Below are 24,734 nucleotides of genomic sequence, written 5' to 3'. Positions count from 1 at the left end.
CCCCGAGGCTGGGCTGACCTCGGCCGGCCGGGCTAGGCGCAGCGAGGGCCCCGAAAGAATTCGTCTGCCCGCTCGGCTACCGCCCAGGGAGGCCAGGAACTGAGGGGGCCATGGGTGCTGGAACTGGGGGTCAGGGGGACTGTGCCCCCCCCACTTTTCAATACGGGTGTAGTAGCCTGCGGCGGGCACGGGGCAGCAGTGGCAGGGGCTGGCGGGGCGCTGATGATGTGATCAGCTTCCCCACCGACGCGCACAGCCCCTGCTAGCGGCACCGTCCTCCTCCCGGTGGGGGGCTGCGGTGGGCCTTAGCCATCCCTCACTGGAGCCCCGCCTTTGCTCCGCCTTGCACCCCTGAGGCCCCGCCCCCTGCCCAGGACGGAAATCGGAGTCAGGCCATTGTGGGGGCCCTGGACCCTCCGCCTGCTGCCATTTGCCACCTTCCCGTCTCAGTGGCTACTGAAGGGGGGATGGGGAGGAAGCCCAGCTGGTGCTTGGCCGAGTTCCCAGCCAGGGAGGGGAGCGCTGGGGTAAACAGGATAGTGGAGGGAGTTTAGGGAGCCCCTTGAAAGGGAGCAGGACTCTGGGAAGACTGAGGCTCCTGTTTGGTGGGATGGGAACAGGCCGTGGGAGGAGGGGGGGCAGAGCAGCTATTCTGCTGCACCTTAAGGGTCTATCCCCACTGCAGGATTCAGCTGGTGTTAAAAGAGGGGCTGTAACTTCAGCTGATGAGCCTGTTTGTAAAGGCTGACTTGGGCTCTCTCTGTCCGGGGCACAGAGTCCATCCGAACCTCACACATGCTAATTACCTCAGTTAATGGGCAATCGATTAACTCCAGGGAGCAGATCTCAGGGAGATAATAACTAAGCCCTTAATGGCCAATCGTCCAAGATCCCCCCAGGTGACTCCGGCCGGATTGTTACATGTATTTAGGCCCCTAAAGGTTCCTAGAGCCCAAGGCCAGAAGAAACCATTGTGATGGTCTAGCCGGACCCTTGGCCTGCGGCAGGCCAAGGAGCTGCCCCGACATTAAACCTCAAGCAGAGCTTTTAGAAACCCCCCCCAGGCTTGATCTAAAAATTGTCCAGGCCCGAGACTCCACCACAACGCTTGGTCAATTGTTCTAACGATTCGTTACCTCACTGCCCTGATCCGCAGCCTGAATGTGACTAGCTTCAACTGCCAGCCCTCGGGTTGTGTGATAAATTGTTCAGCTAGACTCACAAGCTGATTATCCGATATTTGTTCCCATGTAGATACTTACAGACTGGGATCAATTCACCGCGTCACCTTGTCTTCCTTCAGCTACACAGATTGCTGTGCGAGCCGGCCACTGTCAGGCAGGTTTTCTAAGCCTTCAATCGTCCTCGAGGCTCTTTTCTGAACCCACTGCACTTTATCAACATCCTTTTAGAATTGTGGGAACCAGACGTGAACACAGTATGTCAGCAGTGGCCTCACCAGTGCCAAATACAGAAGTAAAATAACCTCTCTGCTCCCGCTCAAGAACCCCTGGTTATGCATCACAATAGCTCTTTTGGTCACAGCATCACACAGGGAGTTCATGTTCAGCTGATTCCAAAATCCTTTTCGAGTCACTGCTTCCCATGACAGAGGCCCCCATCCTGTCTATGGCCCACATTTGTTCCTAGCTGTTTAAATGGAGCCATATTAAGCATATTTGCTTATGCCCAGGTTACCCCACAATCCAGCTCCTGTGCCAGTGATCTGTCCTTTTTAATATTTACCACTCCCCCAGTTTGTGTGTTGTCTGCGAACGTTATCAGGGATGATTTTATGTTGTGTTCCAGCCCACTGATAAAAAATGTTAAATGGGTAGGGCCAAGAACGATTTCTGGAGGGACCCCACTAGAAACACGCCTGCTTGACAACAGCTCCCCATTTTGAGACCTAGCACTTCGACGGTTTTTAATCCCTGTACCAGTGCCATGTTGATTTTTGTATCCTTCTAGTTTTTCATTCAAACTGTTGTGCAATTTGCACCACCAAGTCACACCCCTCACCGCAGGGGAAGTATAGTACGTCAGCACTGCTACTGGGACCAGCCCGCTGCAGGCCCAGCTCCACACAGGTATTTAGGTTCCTCAGTCCCATTGAAATCAACTGACGCTCAGAGCCCAAAGACCTGTGTGCATCTGGGCCCGTTGTCTAGGTGTTTGGCTGCATCTTTCGGCACCTTTAATGTCTTGTGACAATCTGTCCCTCTGTGCCCGAATTGGGCTCTCAAGAAATTGGATCCATTTACTGGGACCTCAAGCCCCGGCTGCTCTGAAACATGTTAGTGAAAACCGCCCTGCTGGACGTCCCACGTTCGGTGGGATCTGATTGTGCAGAGGCAGCTCAGACAGAGAGCAGAGCGGAGGATAGCACCGCCAGCAGTAGCTGTGGGTTGTAAATGCCAGTTAAAAAACTGCTCCGGGACAGGGTGGCCGGGTGTCCTTATTGTCTGCACTCCACAGGGCAACAAGTTCTTTTTTTCTTTTCTTTTTACTTTGCTTAAATTCTGTTTGGTTTTCGGCATGCTAATCCCAGTGGGGCTAGCCTGAGCCAGTCTGCAGGGAGCTGGGCACAGGTGAAATGCCGTCACTAATCACTGGCGCTGTGTGTGAAAGCAGCTTTTAAACTCTTGAACTGGGTTCTTCTTCATGCCGTCGACTAATGTGCTTTGGGGATAAAGGAACCCTTCGGTAACGATTCAGCACCCTTGCCTCGGCAGACTGTGCTGGATCTCCCAGTAAACCCACCCGAGCCCACCCTGGGGTTCTCCAGCCAAAGCAGGCAGGATTCAACATGCTTACTTTTCTAAGGTGAAAAAGATGCAGTTAAAAACCAAACACACAAAAGAAACCCCCTTTCGGGCTCTCTTAACACGATAAAGCAGAAAAAAGGAAATGAGCTCAATTTAAAAAAATCCTCTGCACCAGCAGAGCACAAGTGGAGAGGGGCCTGGCCAAGCAGGGAAGGGCAGAAGGTGGAACAGCAGGAGATCATATGAGTAACTTCTTGCCAGCAGGGACAAAAATTAAAATATGTAAACACGTCCCTTGTGTCACTTTTCCATGCGTGGCTGCTCTGGGATTGCAAAAATGCAGAACATTCTCTCTGCCAAGGGGCAAGGAGAAGTTTGAGGTACCCACCCCTCATATCAGGTACGTTGCCTGTAACAGTGAGCTGGGGACCTCTCCCACCCTTAGAAACTGAAAACAGAGCCACAGAAAACGTACTGAGGAAAAGTCCACAAATTCAAGCAAGAGAGTGAGACCTCATCGTGCCCAGCAGGCAGCCAGCGGGCTGGAGGCAGGGAGGCTGCCATGCAGGGGGAGGTGAGGATTAGTTTAATTTTTAAACTTTGCGATCTGTTCAGGCATTTCCGAAGGCGAGCGCTGGGTCTGCTCAGCCGCAGCAAAGCTTTCGGCCACAGGACCATGATACCTGGCACTGGGAGTTTACCCATTCCTGACTCGCTCCCTGTATGGACACACTTATTGCAGCAGCACAGAGCCTCGGTTCTGTTCATCTTCACCCACACGGCCTCTGCTTCTGGAAGAAGTGGCCACACATTGAGCTATTGAGCCCCGAGTAGCTCCATGCGTAAACACGCCCTAGGTCTGCGGTGCTGAAAGATTTCTCAAAGGTGGGGCCGAGTAATTGTCCCCAGTTTACAGGCAGGTCAAGAGACTTGTATAGGACATGCGTCTCCAGATTCCCAGCCTACCGCCTAAGCCAGCTGCCGACTCCCTTCGGCTTTGTCTACACTAGAAAAATAAGTCGACCTAACATAGGTCGACTTACAGCCACCGCAGTAATTACGGCAGCTCCTTGGGTTGGTGGAGTGTGTCCTCCACAGGAGCACTTCCACTGACCTAAGAGGCAGCATGTGGACCTGAGAGCCCCACCTCTCAGCTCCCTTCTGGGAGCCCCCCAGATTCCCCCCACCCCCCATTCCCCATCAGCAGCTGGGGGAAGCTGCCTGGGGAGTGAGGTCCAGCTGCTCCATCTCCCCCCTCCACCCCCAGGGAGCTGGGCAGTCTTGTCAATTTCATGGCTCAGCGATGAAATTGTCAAGGCTGCCCCAGCTCCCAGCCGGATGGGCAGAGAAGCACCCAGGGCTTTTCCCCTCCAGGAGCAGGGAGAGCCACCCAGGGCTTCTCTGTTCGCTGCTCTCCCCAGAGAACCATCAGCCATGAAATTGACAGGGCTGCCTGGGCTCTCTGCAGGGAGCCGGTGGAGAAGTGCCTCAGCTTCTCATCCTGCTGGCAGCTGGGAACAGAAACCAGCCACCCCAGCTTCTCACCCCACTGCCAGCGGGGAGCAGAGACCAGCTGCTCAGCTCTCAGGGGGGCTTTCTTGTCAATTACTCTGCTCCAGCAGAGCCATGAACTTGACAAGAATGACAGCCCCGCAAGGGATGTAAGGGAGGCTGTGTCCACACGGACACTGAGTGGGAGTGGAAGTGGGCAGGGCTGCACGGCCTGGCACTGGGGAAGGGGCAGTTTTCTGGCTGGGCTTGCAGCTCGGGTTTCCTTTCTCCTGCAGGCCTATGCTCTGTTGGCAGAGCCTCTTGCGGCCCGTGCGGCGCGGACAGAGACCCAGCACAGCGGGGTCGGAGCGAACGAAAGACTGCCTTTATTTCCTCTGCGCACAGCCTCTTACCATCTCACTCTGTACACCCCCAACGCCCACCACAGGGGCCTGGCCATCTGGTTCAGGCCCTGGGCACCTCTGGCCCCCTGTTCCCCAAAGAGCAGCTGCCCCCGGGCACACACAAACGCGATCGTTGGTGCTTCTGCTGGATGGCTGTAGGTGGGTGATTCCCCTGGCACCCAGGCTCAACCCGCCACGTCCCTGAGGACACCCCTCCCGTGGCTCAGCATGGGTGCAGGCTGCCACGTCTGGGCTCCGGCAGGGGTCCCAGCTCAGAGCTCAGCCTCTCCCAATTGCTCCAGCAGCAGGCAGGGTCCCCTGCCCTCACAGCTCCAGTTCTGTCCTGGGCCGGCTCCTGGCCTACTTGAGGAAGACCAGCAGGAAGAAGACAGAAATGATGAGGATGAGGATGCTCATGGCGAAGCACAGGCGCAGGTTCTCCACCGAGGAGATGGGTGGCTGCGGGTCGGCGGGCGCCGCTCGGCCCGGGAGCCCCACCAGGAAAGCGTTCTGCACCTCCTGCAAATGGAGTCCGCTCCAGCCCCGGGGGCTGCCCGGCACCGCCAGGCCGTAGGGGGAGACCACGCTGCTGATGGTGAAGATGGACGAATGGGTCACGTAATTAAACTCCACGTCCAGGGACAGAGAGGAGGCGCTTGTGGAGCACTCCGAGGTGCTGGGGGACGCTTCCTCCTCCTCCTTCTCCTCGGGCACCGAACTGCCCACCGCCGGGACCCTGGGGCCGTGCGGGCTGCGCCCAGCTGACGTCTCCCGCAGAATGTCCTCGTCGTTCTGCAGGGCCTGCGGCCCCTGCTCGGGCACCAGGGTCACCGTCCTGCAGAAGGGGCAGACCACAAAGGCGACGGCCTGGGCCTGGCAGACCAGCTTCCCGAGGCAGGAGAGGCAGAGCGAGTGGCGGCACAGCAGCAGCTTGGGCACCCGCCGTGTGGGAGCCGCTCTGTAGGCCTCGTAGCAAATCCCACACTCCCTGGCGCACATGTCCAGCCGGATGTCAGCCGGAGCCAGCGCCATGGGGGCCGGGGCGGGCTGGGGCCCGCTGCCTTGGGCCCGTCCTGGGGAAGCAGCAGGTTCCCGCTGAGCTCGCTAGCTCAGGCCGTTACTGCGTGTCCAGCCCCAGCACTCCCAGGCCTGCAGGAGTTGGATTGGCCTTGCACAGGGATGAAATCAGCCAGTCCCAGAGCCCTGCCTACTGGCGCTCTGGGTCTTCGGGTCCCGCACTGAGCCGGCTCCTGGCCTGTGGCTTTCCTGCTGCAGAGAGCGCCACGTCCCTGGGGCCAGCCGACACGCTGCAGGACCAGGAGACGGCGTGGCTGCCTCAGCTCCTCCGCTGTGACCCAGCTGTGCTGGCCATAGAGACCTGCTGGAGAAGCCAGGTGCTCTCTGAGCCCAGAAGAAGCAGTGATGCTTTTGTAGCTTTCAGCCTCCTGGCCGCGGGGCTGTAGTCACTGAGTAACAGGCCAGCCGGGAATCGCTCACTGCAGGGCCCTGTTTGCACTGCGATAAAGCCTGGGGAAGGGAATGGCTGGTCACTGGCTTAGGCAGGCTACACCCTGGCTGAACTTTAATCACTAATTGATGATCTGTTAAGAGCAGGACCTGGCGTGTTGGGATTCATCTCCCCTCCTTAGCAGGGGCGGAGGCGACTCCCTGCCAGGGGCCCGTTCACAGCTGGGAGCAGCTCACTGCTCAGCAGAGCACAGGAGGGAAGTGCTGGCCAAACAAAGGCAATCAGTGGGGCAGATGGAGTCCCATTGCTGGAGGGGGAGTTTCCCACCCCGGGTAACTCACTGTGGTGCTGCATAGTAACACCCAGGTAAGGAAGCCTGCCCGCTTTGCATTTGCTGGGCTGTTTCTCTAAGGACATTGGATCCACTCTGAGAGCTGCCCCCAGGCAGAGTGATGGGCCTTTTACCTGTACAGGGCTCCCCCAGCCATTGCTCTCTAGAGGGCTGACCAGGCCCCCAGCTGGCCCCATGCCCTGGCCAGCTCCTTGTGTTACCAGGGCAACAGACTTAATGACTAATTAGCTTCCTGCTCAGACATGACTGCATTACAGCAAAGGCTGTTTGATCCATTTTCTCTTTGGCAGGACTTTCCTTTCAGGAGCTGCCTGGATGGGGCAAAACTCTGCCCCTGCCTAGGATTTGCCCCCCCTTATTTAGGCTGGAGCTTTTATTTTTATTTTGTTAAGCCATGTGCTAATGTGGTTTTGACCCACCCTTTTAAGCAGCTCTGCAGGGAGTTGTTGTGAGTCATGTTAGCTAACTTGATTTAAAAACCCTACCTTCTCACCCGAGCCACGCCCTGCGAGAGATTTCCTGGTGTTCAGTGCCTCATAAAAGGGGACATTCCCTACATAGGATTGAGAGATTCCAAGGCCAGACTGGCCCAGTGCCATCAACATAGAAACACAGGCCAGAGGACTTCCCTTCATTACTTCCTGTTTGAGCTAGAGCAGATGGTTTAGAAAAAGATCCAGTCTTGATTTAGCAATTGTCACTAATGGAGAATCCACCACGAGTCTTAGTAAATTGTCCCCAGGACTAATTACCGTCATTGTTAAACATTTGTGCCTTATTTCCAATCTGACTTCGCCTGGCTTCCATTTCCAGTCATTGGATCTTGTTATAGCATTGTCTGCTAGACTGAAAAGCCATGATCACATTTCTGTTCTCCTTCTAAACTGGGATCAAGCCACCCCTTAAACAGGTTTGTCTACACAAGGACACCCAGGACTGAAGGTGTGAATTTGAAGTGGATTGGTTACCCTACATGAAACCCCCATGTGGACACTATTATTCATAATTAAATGGCTTAATTGGACTTAGTTGAATTCACTTTGGAAGTTCACACAGGGGTTTTACTGTGGTTTAACTAATCCACTCCTCCTTAATTCAGATTAATTTTCCTATATATTCCCCTGTAGACACAACTTGTATTAAACTAAATAGACTAAGCCCCTTGAGTCTATCACTATAAGTCAGGTATCATCTCTTGGCTCTTTTCTGAGCCCTGTTCAAATTAGCAACATCCTTCTTAGATTGTGGACACCAGAACTGCACCCCACTGGCTAGCAGCACGCATGCCAGTGCCAAATACAGAGGGGAAATAACCTCTCTCCCCTGCTCAGGATTCCTGTTTATGAAGCCAGTAACTGCATTAGCTCCTTTGGCCACAGCATCACCCTGGGAGCACATTTTCAGCTGAGCACCCACTGTAACCCCCAAATCTTTTCCAGAGGCACTGCTTCCCAGAATAGCATCCCCCGTCCTGTACGCGTGGCCTATGTTCTTTGTCCCTAGCTGTATCCATTGACATTGAGTTGTATTAAAACACTGTTTGTCTACACTAGAAATGCTACAGTGGCACAGCTTCCATTCTTCTGTTGTTGTCATGAATCCACCTCTCCGAGAGGAAGCAGCTAGGTCAATGGAAGAATTCCATGTCAGCCTGACAGCCCAGTAATTACACAGGTCATCCTGTTCATGCTTTTTAAATATTAGCACAACATTCGCTTTCTTCTAGTCTCCTGGCATGTCCCCAGTTTTCCAAGGCTTATTGAAAAATCCACATTAATGGGCCAGTGAGCTCCTCAGCCAGTTCTTTTAAAACTCTTGGATACAAGTTATCTGGATCTGTTGACTTAAAAATGCCTCACATTAGTAGCTGCTGTTTAACATCCTTCTGAGATACTACTGGAATGGAAAGAGTGTTATCATATGGTAGGATTACAGCATCTGTTTTTTCCCTCAATGGAGACCAGAGTTTTTGTTGAACAGTTCTGCTTTTTTCTCATTATTTTTGATAAGTCTACCATGTCCATCTAGTAATGGACCAATACCAGTTAGGATTCTTTTTGTTCCTAACATACCTTAAGAACTCCCTCTTATTGTCCTTAACTCTGCTGGTCACAGATGTCTCTTTGCTTCCTTTATCACTTTTCTACAATTCCTAGCTTCTGGTTTATGATATTGCTTGCTATCAGCTTCCCTTTGTTATAGAGCTAGCTGCTTTCACTGTCCCTCTAAACCAGGTTGGGTTTTTTAAAATCAATATGGCCTTCTTCTTTGATGGACTCTAGAGATGTGGACTTCTAGGCCCAGGTCCTATCTGATGGGCTTGGAACAGATTGACAGGACAGTCATAAGCCACAACTCAGATGCACCATCTATTCTCCAGTGTCGTTCTGGGCCATCCTGCTTGACTCCATGAAGGCTCTTGCAGCAAAACAGCAACCAGGTACCCAGCCCTAGGTACCCATTGCAGGCACAGTGTCACCGGTGTGGCATGGGGGGGGGAGGAAAGACTAGCCCTGGGCCTGGTTCCATGGCTTGGGGGGTTAGTGTGTTAGCCTTAAGCAGACAGGGTCATGAGTTCAAACCTCCATGGAGCCTTAGCCCACCAGCAGTTTTGGGGAGGGATGTTACCCCCACGTGTGACGTTTTGTACAAGTGGGTAAAAAGGAAGCAGCAAAAACCCCCTGCCAGCCACCCGTGGCCTTTGAACCCCCCGAGGCATGTGCCCACTGGGACTTGAGTAAACACCTTTACCTCCAGGCCACCACCGTGGACACAAAAGGGAGACGTCTCTATTCCACCCGACACGGCTTGGGAAAGCTCAGCGCTCTGCTTTCGATACCAACATGTGACTGGGGGCACTGCAGCCACCATCTCACGTGGGAAGGGCAGCCAGTGGCAGAGATTTGTCACCGGGTTAGCAGACTGGCCTCACATCAGGGCCTGAGGCCACATCTTGCTGTGGCCTTGGCAAAGTCTCTGGTTCTTGGAATCATTTTCCTCTTCTAATGTCACCTTGGGTGTAATGGGAGGCGGGTGGGTGAAAAGGGCTGGAGTTACAAGGGGCTGTGACAGTTCTCAGGCCTGTGTCACCTTATACCCACTCGCCTCCAGGGAGAGAGAGAGACTTGCTGGTGCTTAACTGGGTGTCAGCTTCCTGATAACACCTGGGTGGCAGCCACCCACTCCACTGCCTCTCGGCTCTGCCAGTCATTCCTGTGCCTGGCAGCTTACCGCTATGTGCACCCCACTCCCCGCGCCCCTTTGAAGCACTGTCCTGTAGCGTCAGGCCCCGTATCCACCACATGCTCACAGAAATGCCAGCTGTGCTGGGCCCCAGGGAGTGATGCACACAGCAGCTGGAAATGACAACTCCAGACGGGTTCCTTGCTTTGTATAATTACCATCACACCAAGGTGTATTTACAGTGAAAACAACCATGGGTTTATCACCCACGATCAGACTTTAAGAGCTAGTGACGAAGGCTAATGGGAACAGAAGAGTTACTTATAAAACAAAATCAATGCCCGTATTCCGGAGCCTAACCTCCTGTCTAGGGCATGCTTAGCTCCCTCCAGCCTTTCACAGCATTTCCAACCAAGGCTAGCTGGGATCCCATTTACTTCCTCGGGGACGCGTCAAGGGATGGCTGCTTGCCATCCACTTACAGTGCCCCAGTGCAGTCTCTGGCCTCAGAGAGAAGACATGGGAATCTCGACTAGCAGAGGGAGGTTTATTACCTCTGTATATGGATCTACTACGCCCACTCCTGCAGTATTGGGTCCAGTTCCACTGTCTGCAATTTCATAAAATCAGAGCGGTTCAGAGAATAGCTGTGGGAATGACTAGAAACCACGTTTTATAGCCTCACAGAGCTCTACCACCAAAAGATGAAGGGGTGACTTGATCACGGTGTGTAAGTACCTACATGGGGAACACACATGTGATGTGTCTTTGATCTAACCGACAACAGTAGAACCAGAGCCCAGTGCTGGCTGTTGAAGCTGGATTAATTCAGATTGGAAACAAGGCAGAATGGTTTTTAAAGCCATTGGAACAATTTACCAAGGGTTGTGGTGGATTCTCCATCACTGGCAGTTTTTAAAATGAAGACTGGGTGGTTTAAGAAAAACACCAAGCTTCAAAGAGAAATTATTTCAGGGAAGTTCTCTGGCCTGTGTTATATACAGGTCAGACCAGAGGAGCACGGTTGTCCCTTCTGGCCTTGTGATCTATAAGCCTGGTTACGTCTACACCAACCTTTGAGTGTGTGGACCCCTTTTCAACATCCAAACATTTCGTGGCCCACCACATGCTACTAGTTAATTTTAAAAATGATATGAAATTATTTATTTTAAATTGTACATTTCTTTGGTGAGGATGTTGTTTTTCTTTTCTGCGGACCCCCTGTAGTAGCCTTGTGGACCACCAGGGGTCCGCGGCACACAGGTTGGGAACGGCTGGTCTACATCACAGAGGCACAGCTACAGCCCTGCAGCTATGTTACTGTACTGTAGACACTTGTTCCGGACACAGGAGTTTTTCCCATTGGTGTAGTTAATTCACACACTCAAAAGGCAGCAGCAAGGTTGATGGAAGAATTAACTTGGCCTGTTAAGATGAGCAACAATTATGCTGAGCTCTGTGAAACTGCAGGTGGATGGTTATAGCAACTGAGTCACTTCTAGATCCTGGGGCTAACTGCATAACTGCTAACTCACCCATCTGGAGAAACCTCCTGAAACTCCTGAATGACTTTGACAGGCCTCCTGGCAGGAGCCCATTTCTCCTTTCTGATGGGAATTTCATTGGAATTTGAAAAAGAATGAATAAAATGAGTTGTTTGGATTGATAACGAAGCTGGGGAGCTTTGCAAACACGTACATAAAAAGCAGTTCTAATTAAAGACAGTGTGATCCAGAACGATTTGTTTAATTGCACTTTTATTTTTCAGGTTTTATCAGATCTGTAGAGGAGACAGACACGGCATTTGTTATACAGTTAGTGCTGTTTCCAGTGGGACACAGCTTCCACAGACATGGTGATTCCAAAGACCACACTTAAAGGACAGATGCATAGAGACCAGCACAAGGAAGGGGACTCCTGGAAAACCTAGTGTGCATGTGTTTGCTCTTACACAGCTTCTGCTTGAGAGCAGGGTGTTCTACAGCAAGCTAGAGGAGTTATGTGAAAGATGTGTTTACATTTCAGTACATCGGCTGGTTTACAGGAGTTAATCTTTCATATTTTTAGTTAAATTTGACTGCTTATCCAGTTCTTACTCGTGAGAGCAGAGCTGCAGCTGGGTATGTGAGTCACTGCTCTCACTCAGGTTTTGTACTCTGCACTGCCTGAATTAAAACAAGTTATGCTGTGTTTAAAGGAACACTTGAAAATTTTGCTCAGATAATTTTGTGAAAGTGTTCACAGAACATAGAACAGAGAGAGACAGTTTCCATTATACTATTAATTTAAGTGGAAGTGTTTGTTTTTAAAACAATTTGTTCCCTCCTCTCGTGTGCAGTATTTGCTACTCAAAATGCAGCAGGGTTGTGTACAGGATAGAACCTGGAAGTGAAATGACTAGAAAATGAATGAACAAGATCAAAACATTCTGAGTGAAAAAACAAAAGTAATCAGAGCACAAAGAATGAAAACTGGATTTTAAAGTGCTCTGTTCCAATAACCTATGGTGTCGTGAACAAGCCAGTTAAGATATACACACCCTCACCTATAATTTAACAGCGCCTCTTTAATCTAATCTGAACAGTTCAGTTTATGCTACAATCCTGCCACCGGTAGTAGCAGAGGAAAAAAGGCACAGCAGGTTGGCAAGTGATTGCCCAGGGTAACTCCCTCCTCTGTCTGGACAGGGACCCATTGACATCTTGTCGTCTGTGTTACTGGCGGGTTCCTATTGCCAATGGAAGGTGCACCCCAGCCAGCCTCCCAGCACCTAACTTGCCTCAGAGATGGACGTCCATGAAGGACGGCGGGGTGAGCAGACTGTGCACTGAGAGAGGTGCGTAGGTGGGCCCATTGAGGAACGCGAACAGCTAGGGCTTGTGGGACACAAGGGTTTCACTGGGTCAAGCTTTGCAGGGAGGATAAGGAGGCCAAATGGTGTCTTGTGCAGATAAATATCTGCTCAGGGCTGCACCACTGCCAAGGGCTAGACACAGGTTAAAACCAGTCAGTGTTAGCTGCACGTCTCTTACTGCTTCACTGGACCGGTATGCTTGCTAAGCAACGGGCCGCCTCTTCAGCTTGTGGTTTGGACAGGCTAGTGGAACAGCTCAGCCCTAAGGTTCCCAGTCTCAGTCTCAGCCTTGCTCCTACCCCCAGCCAGCATGCTGCCTCCCTTGGCAGGGGATTGCGGATTGCCCTCCCAGGACGTGCTGGCTGGCGCACACGTTCAGAACACACTGGACACACATGAACATACTGTAACATTTCAGTGTCTCTCATTTTAGTGGGGGGAGGGGGCGTAAAGGGATTTAACGTCTCGCAATGATCAACACTATTTGATAAAGCACTTCCTAGAAGCTGCATTTCTATATTTGACGAAGCATTCGTTCTCCTGGCGCTCTGTTCTCACCTGTCACAGCTCCAGGGAGCGGTGATGCAATCACAGCCTTTGCAGAGTAGCCCTTTGCTCCGGCCGCACCATCTGTTGTTTTCTACGGCTCTGTGGTCAACACTCCACGCCTACATTGCCTCAACTCCTTCACTTTGGACAAGGCGTGCGTGGTCAGGAAATACTCTGATTAACCTACTTCATATACTTTCAGTTGCATCCAAATGCTTGGTGAGCGTGTTTGTGACGGCGTAATGCGACGCCCTAGAAGTGGATCCAGAAGTGTCTGTAGTCAAGGGTTTAGTCCGACATCCACAGATCTTTGGAATTCCATGTCTGTTATTTTAGGATCAATGTTAGTGGGCGGGGGAGCAATTTTCTTGGTCCTGTTTTTAGTCACTGTCTCCTGCCAGATTTGCTTATTCCAAAGCTGCCTACAAAGTTCGTCAGTTCCAGATTACCGAATCAATGGCTCACACAAAATGACACCAGCAGGAACATGCAGGCAGAGCGGCTGGCTGCTTCAGCTAGCCTGGCTTATGGGCAAGTTTATCAGGCCAACGAGATTGGGTCCAATTGCACAGCAGTGAAGTCACTTGTTTCCAGCCCCGGTCAGTTTGCCGCCCAAGGAGCTTGGAGAGGCGTTCCAAGGCTGTTCCCTTCCCATCCCATGGAAATACAGCTGGTAAGTGCAAAATGTGCTCAAGAAAAGGCCACTTGCCCAAAGGAGAAGCTCAAAGGCCTGCTTGCCACGTCCAAATCATTTTCCAGCTCTTCATCCCAGCCAGTCCAGGTCATCATCATCATCGTCATCTCCAAAGAGGGGGGTCGGAGGAGGGTGCCCTTTCATGCTCTGAAAGCCCAGTCAGACAGCAGGGTGAGATTATTAGAGTTGGCAGATCCCCAGCTACTGGCTGTTTCTACCAGGTTCTGTGGTACCAGTCTCGGTACGAGTCACCAGGGAGACAGTAGCAGGAAACCTCCCAGCTGATGGCCTTCCTCTATCTAGCATGGTGGCTTAAGCCATCATGTGGGGAGGGTCTGCAGACCCAGAATATGGCTAGGGGACCCTTAACATCCCCTAGATGTCCCTTGCACAAGATTCTCTTGTGCCATCATTACAGCAAGTTAGCTCTGACCCCAGTGATCTCACTACTTTCGTGCTGACCTGTCAGACAGGTGGTGTTGGTGGTCACTACCTTTGAACGTGTAGCTCATCCCTTATGCAATGTCCCAGAGGTTCACTGGACAGCCTCCAGTTCAGCCCCAAATTTGGGTCTCCCAAAACCTAACTAAGCGGGGCTAAAGTAAACGTAGGGTGTGTAAGTTGTGATGAGATGAAGCTACTAGAAGTCAAACATGAGATCCCCGGTATCCTGAAAGTGGTTACAGCACTCTCCTGAGAGGTGGCAGATCCCTCTTCAAATGCTTGGGGGGTGGGGGGGGGGGAAGGGGTGTGTGTCGGGGGAGAGGAACTGAACTCTGCTCTCCTACACCCCAGGCAACGCTCTAATCACTGGGGTGAAAGTGATCAAGTGAGCACCAACACCACCGCCTCCCAGATTTTGAATGCGACCTAACCCAGCAGACAGCCTCTGAGCACACCTACTGGAACAGGCCTCACTATAATGTAGGCGGACAAGTGTCTTCCCCAGTTTGCGAAGCACCCTCGGGCTCAGACGGGAGATGGGTGTCCGGACACCCAGAGGGAGCAGCAGTGCACATGTCCCAGGGCTAGAACTCAGGTGCCCAGGGAACTTTTACAGCAGAAAGTTAGGCACCTACAGTGTTAGGTGACAGTCAAGCAGGAGTTTCCCTTAATTTTTACGCCCAACCTGACCCGAGCCCAAGAGAGTCATGCTGTTTTCAACCCAGTCCTGACACTTCCCTTGAACCTAAGCTGTTGTTGCCACTGGTTGTCTCCTGCCCCTAGGGTTGGTGTGGCAGCAGCTGCATGTGTTGGCTCTGCAAGCGTTGATCTTTCGGCTCACTGCCCCCTGCTGCAGCGTGCACAATGGAGAAGAGGTGCTGTGACTCTTTGGCACGCCCCTGACTGCAGCGCACAGCGGTGGTGAAGGATGGCGAGAGCATGCCCTGCTCCTGCTGTCACCCAACCCCAAGGGCAGGAGGACAGCCAACCTGACCCAACTCTGAGAGGGTCCAGGGGTTTTTACCAACCCAGACCTGACGCTTGTCATCAGGTCCCAGTGGGTTCGGACTGCAGTGGTGCCGCACACAAGGACATAGATGCCTAGTTCTGGAGTTTGATTCCTAAGTTGCTTTGTGGATCACACCCCACGCTCTTACCACTTCTTCCTCGTCCTCGTCGGGTGGAACGCCGGGCTTTAGTCGTTTGTGGGTTGCAACTTTAAACAAGTCATTGTTGTCCTCAGCAAGACTAGAAAAGGACAGAGAATGAAAAGAAGCTAATTTTCACTGTGGGAAAGGAAGCCAAGAGCAATTTGCCTGCACCACTCTGGCTTGCATGGCAGTAACATGCTACTCACCGATGTGCGATGATAGTGGGGGCTTATACAGTAAAGTAACTGGCCTACCCTCTAGGTGGCCATGAAGAAAGAGCTCAGACTGGAGCTGACCTTTCCAATAGCTCGCTGTTGATGACAGCTTTGCAATGGAAGCTACTGATTTGGCTAGAAACAAGGGACAATGACAGTGCCGACAGCCCAGTTTTTAGTGCCTAGCCTAGCCTGTACGTCTCAGCCACACTAACACGTCTGTTTCTCCACTGGAGGCAGCATTACTTTAGTCTGGACACCTGCCACTGCTAGCATTTTAGCCACCATTGTCCAGACTTGCTCTGAACAAGACCATAACTGGCTGGCCAGCTCCGCGCACACTGCCCTGCACCAACGGGACAGCCGCCCCAGCTGCCAGACGGCTGGCCCACCCCAGTGGAAGGGCAGCTGCATGGACAGGAGCACAAGAGTGAGAACTTGAGAGAGAAGCTACTGTAGCCATAGCACTGTCCAAGCACGACTAACCTGGAATCCTGTGTGGGGCTAGACGCCAGCCTGGGGGGTTCTGTAGTCTCGTGCTCGCTGGCTAGACCCTTCTCTGCCATCTCGGGTGTTACATCAGAAATGCTGGGACCGGTCTCAGAGCTGGGTGCAGTTGGGATTCCCAGACCATTCCCTCCCTCTGCACTTTTCAGAGGCGGAGGGTCCACCCCTCCTGCGGGCTCCTCTGTCTTGTGCTCTGTGGCAGGGGTTTCCGTCGGCCCGGCCAATTCCATCGCGTCTGGCTTGGTTTCTAGAATAGAGGGCTCTGGAGTTTCTGCCTGAACAGATGCTGCTTTTTGTGAGCTGTCTTCATGCTGAGCTGTCCTACTGGGAGCACTTGCCTGCCTTTGCTGAGCCAGTACACAGTCTACATCCTCCTCAGAAATGGGATCCAGCAGCTCTTGGTCAGGCTTTACTGGCTGAGCCCACACAGAGGAGATCTGCTCTCCAGGCACCTCCTGGAGCTTCACCTCTGACGCTGTAACGTTCTGGGTCCTCCACCCTTCCTCAGGAGATCGGGGAGGAGCAGCAATAGCAGATGAATCATCTGCTGGCTCAGTGCTTGGTGCTGGCTCATGCTGGACAGGACTTTCACAGTCCTCCTTTGCTTTTAGTGGGCTTTCCTGTTTCCTCTCTCCAGTTCTAGGATCCTCATCCTCTTCGCTGTTGCTCTCTTGCCTCTCCTGTTGTCTGCTGAGCAGCTGCAGTGTTACAGTCTGGAAAACAAAAGAAGAGGAGAAGGCAAGGCGTGTTAATCACTAGAGGAGTGTAACAGCTGCTGCTCCACTGAAGGACGGAAAGTTTCCTGATGCTTTAATATGGAAGAGGATCATCCAGCCAGGTGCACCTGAGTGGTCTATGTACTAGCTGGGCCTTTAAGGCATTTCCAGATCAGATCCTGCACTCTTGCAGAAGGCAACTATCTAAGGTAGAAATGCAACTGCACTTGGACTCTTCGAAGACGGCATGAGCCATTAACAGGCATCAAGCAGTCCTGCTCCCCGAAAAGGCAGGCGGTGCGTTACCGGGAAAACCAAGGCTAGGCAGTTGGGACATAGCAAGTCGCTGTGTTCTTGGGGGTGAGGGGAGATGAAATTAAAACTCATTTCCTGACTCCCAAGCCCGTGTTTCTAATCACGAGGCAACACTGTGTCCTATTACACAGCATGGGCTGCAGCAGCGCATTCCCTCCCTCCTTCCCACACCCAGTGGGACTTGAAACCAACTCAAGAAGCGCACTTTGGGGAGGGGAAACTTCCGACTTTACCCTCTCTGGCAACAAGCCAGCCACCGAGTGGATGTGTGTCTGTCAACCTACTCTCACTACACAGGCCATTACTCATCCCACCTTGTGGCCTGTTCAGGACTGAGTCAGTGCCCTGGCGGTCAAAGGTCATGTCTCATGCTCAATGCTCTCAGCTCCCTACTCCCCGTTTTTAGTGCCAACACAGGACGCATGTGTCTCATTCACTTCCGGCTGTGTAAAAGTTCTACAGCAGCCCTAGATCTAGTCTAACAATGCTGCTATGATTAGTGGGGGGGATTTTGGGCCAAGGCAAAGTCTATTTTATAATGGTAACTGTTTCCGCCATAACTGTTGAAATGAGACAACTGCTATGAACGAAGCCCTACTCTGAGACTTCCTTGGTGAGACTTAAAACAATCCTCAGAATCAGCTGTCAAGCTGATCGGAAAGGGAAGAGTGGGTAGAGTAAGCAACTGGGTTTTGGAAAAGTACCGTGTGGACTTTCTAAAGTATCCTGGGATGGGCAAGGGCAAGCGTCTTATGTCAGCAAAAAGCCGCACAGGAACTCAGTCGTCTGAGCTAGGTACCCCACCTCCAATCCCCATATTCCAACTGATCCACTTCCTCTAGCAGCACAGAGGCAGCTTGCATTGCTGCACTGGTAGTTTTTACACTCTAAAGACACGTTCCAAGTTCTTCTCGTGCCTAGTTTTCCTTGATATTAAATCAAATTCAACCTGCTTGTCTTATTTAGCCTGTGCTCTATTGCCTCGTGAAAGCTCAACAAGAACATCGAGCATATCAAGCAAGTTGTCCTAGTTTCTTTAGCAGGAGAGGTTCCTGTATCTTCCTGTCCCTCTCTGCTGCATCTCCTCCCATTATTTTACAGTACCCTTTTCATCATGGTAACTAACCACCGCTTCACACTATTCCAGACTCAGGCTAGAGGCTATGTGCTCTTTTGGCCCAAGCCTCAGTCTCACCTTTGTTGGTTTGTATCCCATCTGTACTGTACCTTGATGGTGTTCATGACAACACCAAGAACTGTTCTGCCACTGTACGACTCCTCCAGCTCAAATTCTCCCCTCAGAGACTGAAATACCCCATTCATGATCTTCTTCACCTGAGAGCAATGACGAGGAGCACATAAATATGGTATTATCATTTGTAACGTGTTGAGAAAGAAAGGGCCACCAAACCAAGATCAGAGGCTTCTCCAGACAGCAGAATGGCCGGCCCGAGAGGGGCTGCAGTTCTGCTTGACAAGAATGCACCATTCACCTCAGGCACTCTAGGCCTGGAGACTGCCAGAGCTGCACAAAATAGAAGCAGTCACAGCGTTAGCGTGTTCAGGGGGTCAGAGTCAAACAGCACGTCACTCCAGAACTGGAGATGGGGAGCAAGAGTTTTGCTCTTTTTTTAAGAAGTTGTAATCTGTGCTGAGGGGTCACAACTTTGAGGCACACTGCATGTTCCCCCAGCAGGCCCCTGATAGGAGGAGTACAAGCTCATCCTCTGGGCATGCTTTCCTCAAAGGATAGGCACTGTGAGTGTGTTTAATAAATAACTCTCTACCCTGAACTATTTCCCTAGGGAAAGAGGCAGGGAGTAGAGAATCTCTCTGAAGAGGATAAACAGAGGATCCTGGTTGGGCTAGCTCACCTCTTCTGTGGAGTCTGCAAGCTGAGATCTCTCCTGATTTTCCAGTACAGAACCCTTCTCCAGCTCCCGGATACGCTCTTCATAGTAAGTCTTCAGAGCAGCAACATGGGACTGCAAGGCTGAATACTGCCAAGGGAGAACAGGAAGTCAGAGCAGCTCAGCAGGTCCTCACAGACATTCACATCATGCTACTGCTGAGCCCAGCGGGCGGTACGACAGGTGAGTGGCAGCAGCACATCTGTTCACAATGCCATGATCATCTTCGCAAGAGAAGGAGGGCTTTTTTAAATGAAAGCCTAAAATGTGCAGAGAGCTCCTAACAGACAGAACACGAGCTGCAATTTTTTCCTGTTCCCGATAAAGCAGCTTCATGCAGGATTTCACTATCTGAGGCATTTACAAAACTCCCTCAGAACTGGTCCAGCAACAGCCACCATCGCCCCTGCCTCTGGGAAAACAAGTCATGCTGGGAAGAAAGAGCTTGTGGACTCCCTCCCCGGGGGTGTCAAGGAGGGAGCAGGACTGCACTGAGATGCTATGCAGCAGCGTTCTCTAGCAGGAGAAGGACTGGATCCCATCACTCGGCCCACATCAGCCACTGGAAGCAACACAAAGCTCTCCCTTTCTTCCAGTGGGACAACGTCAGTGGCCTGAGTCAAAAGACTACGTCACTGAGGGCTGGCCTCAGGTTCTCCCTTTACCTTCTCACTGATTGGTCCCAGTTGCTCCAGCTGCTCCTGAAACACGGTCAGTTTCTGCTCCTCAACATTTCTCGAGTGTTTCAGAGTGGAGAGCTGAAAGACAAACAGACAATCAGCAGAGATGCATTTTTACTATCCCCTCCAGACCTCTCAGACCTTTCCCTTTAGAAAGGCTGCCATGCTCAGTGGACACCAGTCGCAGCATTTCCTGCTAGCTGATTCTGTTCTCAGGTCAGCATGCCCCTTCTCTGTCCCATACAGAACCAACCTGCTAATCAGCCAACCAGCCTCTGCATTAATCCCAACCAACCAGGAGCTAACGGGAGCAACATCCAGCCACATCCTGCAGCCAAGAGGGCCACGTGTCTGCTCTGAGACGCCAGGACATTGAGAACACAAGCACACCAAGGTGGCAGAGCACTACGGGATATATGATTCCCCACCACACCACTCCCATTTGCTTCCGAAGGACCAACAGTATGTAGGAAGGAGCTGGAGAAGGGAGTGTATAGACAAGTGGTTATGCCTCCTGTTGTGTTCTGTTAGCAAGGGAGGGCAGTCTACCTTCTCTTCCAGCTGGGTGATGCGCTGCTGTTGGGAGTCTCTCTGTTCACACACCTCCTGGTACTGCCGTACGTGCTGCTCCTTGGCAGAGGCCAGCATGCGCTCACATTTTGCTTCCCACTGGGATTCCAGCTCTGCCTGGATGAGCAACAGCTGTCGAGGAAGTAACAAGTTGGTAGCAGGGAACTACCAAACCCTTACAATTACACCCACTCCTATGAGCAGAGAATTCTGGGGTGGGGCCAGAGCAAGGCAAACTCTCCTACCTAGTTCTGCCATCCTGGTGTTGGTGTCTTATCTTTCCCCACCTTGCCACACAAAGCACAACGCCATCCTCCATGGCAAGCCAACTCTCCAATGCCGGCTCTGAAAGTCGGACTCAGATTGCAGCCCCTTGCTTCACCAGCGGCTGTGGGGATTTGAAGGGTCCCCAACAACAATGGAGCCCTGCTCGCCCTTCCCTCTACCAACAACTGGTAACTGGGCAACTCTACTTTTCCCCAACCCCGCTCCGGACTACGTAAAAGGGAGCTCCACTCTTCTGCTCTGCTGGCACAAGGCAGAGTCCCTTGGCTACCTTCTGATCACTGCGCCACTTGCTCTGCAAGACCAAGCAGGGCAAGATTTGAACCCATCAGGACTGGGGCTGCTCCTAAAGCCACACAAGAGCTGGCTGAGGACCAAACTCAGAAGCACAGCCCATTGTTTTGAAGTTAGGAGACTTCCTGATTTACCACCTAATGTAGTTTCCTGGCTGCCTGGGTCACTTAGTTTCTTTGGCGTCATTGGTAAGAATCCTGGAGCTGGAGGTAAAGACAAAGCCAACACAGGCCAACCAACCACAGGAGAAGCACTGGACACTAATCCCCTAAGTGAAGCAGGGGGCTATTTCTTCATTCTCTCACCCACTGAGCAACTGATAGTAAATACACATTGGCTAAAGCTCTATCTACAATCAACTGGCCTTCCAGTTAGAACTCACACAAACCTAGCCAACAGGAGGAGCTCCCTTCACCTGCTCTGTCGCTGCTTGGTCAGTCGACGTCCGGGCCTTTTTCAGGAGCTGGCGAAGCTTGTCCAGTTCTTCCTGATAGGACCTGCGAATCTCGTCCACCTCTTCCTCAGCCTGGCTTCTCTCCAGGAGGGATTTCTTCTTCCTCTCAGCAAGGTTCTGGAACATAGACAGTAGAACAGCTGAGCACAGGTCTGGACTGCATCCAGATAGCATCTCATCCCCTTGGGCAATTTCAGTGTCATTACTGTTATATACTGCCATTCCTGTATAAGAAACTTTAAAATCTACGTAGGTGCACTCCCAATGCTCCAAACGGTGTCATTTGTAGGGAAAGAGTTGCCAATCCAAAATTTGGTTTGCCTGATGCGCACATGAAAGCAGAAACACCAGGTTAAGTTCTAGCATCCAGCTGGAACGGTCATCTCCCCTGAAATGCAGGTGCCTGGGCCTACCTTTTCTAGATTCTCTTTCTCCACTTTCAGGTCCGCTAGCTCTTCCTCGAGTGCCGTAACCTTCAGGTCCAGTTGCCTGCGACTCTGCTTCTCAGCTTTGAATTTAGCTTGAGTATCTTCTGAGGATCCCTGAAGCTCTGCAAGAACACAGCTCATTGTGGGTTTCCGCACTTCATATTTCAGATTAATCTGAACAGGAGAAAACTTACAGCCCATCACAAGAGCTGAGGAAAGAAATGTTTTTAGAAGGGGGCTCTAACCAGATGAGGCAGAATCTGCCAAGAACAGCATTTCAGCTAAATAAAAAGTTAAGGTCAGATCTGATTCTTTCTGGGTAAGCACAGAATTGAGCCAAGGTGAAATCTATAATTTTTCTGTTTTCCAATCACTGATTTCACCAAGAAGGGAAAATAACTTGGTTACTACAGTCTGCATTAGCTGGTGATTGTTTTGCAGACTATGTCTACTAAGCATCTCAATGAATGCTGGGATGTTAACCCAGTTGCAGAACGCCACTGGTGTGCATGACAAAGTCTTTATCCACGAAGGAGCTTAATTCAGGCCTGATAGAAAAGGGAGAAGAGGAAAGCAGAGAGGACCACCTGTTCTTGGAGGAACATTTACAAAGAACTCGGAGCATTTTACTCTGTCGGCTCCTCCAGCCTCGAATGCGCCATAGAAAATAGGCACCCTTTACCCATCTATGTCAATGAGCCACGAATGCACACAGACCAGATTGTGTATAGCCCTCCTTCCTCATTGCCAGGCAGACGGTACCAAGGAGGGTTCAGGAGACTGAGTGGTGAGGGAAAAAAAGCAGCAAAAACTTTGAAGTCTTCAGTCAAATTTTGGTTTTGCATTTTGCTGTGCAGTGTTAAGTATGGAGAGAAGAGGAGCTTTCTTTTTGACACCGTCTGGTGATCAGTTTATGCTGCCAGAGGAAGACTGATGATACCATTTATGGGCTACTATTCATCTAAAATGTCAGCTCATCAAGACAGAGAAAAGGATATATTTGTCTCCTGCTCCCTGCCATCGGAAGCTATGAAGGCTCTGCAGCTTAGTCCACATATTCTGCACTGCGGTATTTCATTAAGGCTGCTCACCCAAGAGGTGCCGGGGTCAGAAAGCAGGTGCATCTCACAGGCAGTCCAAACTCAGGTAGTTCTTTATGCCTAACTAATCACTGCCTCTGCGCTATTTATTGACTTCCCCTCTTGAACCTGGGTTGCACTCCACAGCCGAACTGGCTTCAGTTGAGTGGTGCTAGAGGAAGATGGACTAGTTGACCCAGTTGTGATTGGGGCTTAGTTACACGACCCACTCAGGACTTCAGTACTCTCTGGCAGGGCCACCCCCAGTGGGTGAAAGGGAACCACTAGTATATCAGTTTAAATCTCATCTAACTCAGTAGAGACCAGGAGCAGTCATCGGACAGGCTTAGTCCAGTACCTAACAGGAAGGCATCCACATCAGAGGCCATCCTACCTGGCCCTTTTGTTTGCTGTCTCAGCAGGGAGGCTAAGCACTGATTCGCCTCTAGAGACTGAGCTTCCTTCTCTCCCCTAGCTGGCCCCTCTAGCTGAAACCCAAGGCACATCAGGCTAAATAGATCATTTTTGGCAATGAAAACTGCTGCCATTGAAATATGGAGGTAAGGTCATTAATATAGCTGACTTCAAGTTAACAGAGAACTAGACCGTAACCTACGCAACAGAACCCATCCCCATCCCACTCCTTACCCGCTAGCTGTGCTTGCAGTTTGTTGAGCTGCGCCCCATACGTCTCTGCCTCCTGCAGGGCTGTAGTCAGCTTTGCACGCAGGTCCATCTCCTTCTTCTGGTGAGCAGTCAGCTCCAATTGCAGACGGGAGACTTGTGCTGTAGCAGCTGCCAGCTCCTCTACAACTTTGACCTGCCGCACAGAACAAGGGGAAATATCAGAACACCTGAGGACTGAAGTGGGCTTTCCAAAAGTTGGCTCACAGGGCAGTGTTAGGAGCGCAGATTCCATGCTGTGTTTGCATAACTAGATGGCAGACACCCTCCTCCATTAGAGATATAGCTTGGTGGAAGTTACAGGCCAAAGATGAAGCAGTGTCTATTGAGCTGAGGCCTGCTGCAGCACTGCATGCTGGGACTTGTCTCCACAGGCCCCCTCTCCCTACTAAAAATAAGGGTGGCACTAGGACACATTGTAGAGCATGGTGGGCCCCATTTAGCCACACCCTCCACCCTGGTGTATTCTAGTGGCTGGCGACAACATCATCTCCAAGACAGATTAAAGCAAGTCACTTCAGTGAGTTTCTCTGCAAAAGCTTTAAGTGAGACATTGCTAAATTAATTTCACTGGTTGGCTGCTCTGTTCAGGCCTTTGGGACCACCAGCTGGCCAGAAACTGAACCCTAACTTCCCACAAACAGCCTAGCAGGGCTACTGCCAGGAAGGAGTCCGCCACCCCCAAACTCACACCACAGCTTTCCAGAGGTTGCAAACAGACTAAGTAGCAAGTCTGACATTACAATTCTGGCTCCTGTAAAGGAGAGATACGAGCCCCTGCCCTTCTAGATTTGTCAAACAATTAATATGGACCGGCTGAAGTGCCCATGGGGATAAGGCTATCTTTGGGATGGGTAGTTGTCAGATGGGAGTGGACATGCAGACTATTTTGCAAGTGAGCATAGGAATCAATTTATAAAGACTAGCTGTGGAGAGGGAATTTCAGAGCAGGATGTGTACTCTGCATTCTCTAGATGGTTAGGTACACACCACTTTGCAAAGATTTTTCTGGCTTCTGTAAAGTGCATGTATTATATACTTGTAACAGTGATCACTATTCTATTAAGCTTTTACATTTGGATTTTATTTAAGTTAGTGATTCACAGGAAGCCAGATACTAACAGGGGATCTCATAGACAACTTGTTAATTACATGTTAAAAAACCTGCAAAGGCTCAAAGCATCTCAAGGAAAAGAAAACAAACTAGATCTAGCACCAAAATTCATGAACGATATACTG

At 51.3% G+C, this 24,734-nt stretch overlaps 1 protein-coding gene across 6 annotated transcripts in view; it reads right to left on the bottom strand.

Moving 5' to 3' along the window:
* Positions 1-10,885: 10,885 nt before the first annotated feature.
* Positions 10,886-24,734, bottom strand: part of FKBP15 (FKBP prolyl isomerase family member 15) — a 53,798-nt gene continuing 39,949 nt past the window's right edge. For all 6 annotated transcript variants that reach the window (XM_067561545.1, XM_067561548.1, XM_067561546.1 and 3 more), the window contains 10 exons: positions 23,460-23,631; positions 21,718-21,854; positions 21,266-21,421; positions 20,251-20,403; positions 19,687-19,779; positions 18,986-19,111; positions 18,339-18,446; positions 16,060-16,793; positions 15,365-15,455; positions 10,886-13,910 (listed from right to left, as the gene is read on the bottom strand). In XM_067561545.1, the coding sequence (XP_067417646.1) occupies positions 13,833-13,910; positions 15,365-15,455; positions 16,060-16,793; positions 18,339-18,446; positions 18,986-19,111; positions 19,687-19,779; positions 20,251-20,403; positions 21,266-21,421; positions 21,718-21,854; positions 23,460-23,631 (1,848 nt within the window). In that variant the 3' untranslated portion in view covers positions 10,886-13,832. The remainder of the gene's footprint in view (positions 13,911-15,364; positions 15,456-16,059; positions 16,794-18,338; positions 18,447-18,985; positions 19,112-19,686; positions 19,780-20,250; positions 20,404-21,265; positions 21,422-21,717; positions 21,855-23,459; positions 23,632-24,734) is intronic.

This window comes from Emydura macquarii, unplaced genomic scaffold (genome assembly GCF_026122565.2).
Source record: "Emydura macquarii macquarii isolate MOO-44397 ecotype Brisbane River unplaced genomic scaffold, CSIRO-AGI_Emac_v2 contig_2417, whole genome shotgun sequence".
Classification (NCBI taxonomy): domain Eukaryota; kingdom Metazoa; phylum Chordata; order Testudines; family Chelidae; genus Emydura; species Emydura macquarii.
The sequence above is the reverse complement of the archived record's forward strand: the minus strand, read 5'-3'. Positions and strand labels throughout refer to the sequence as shown.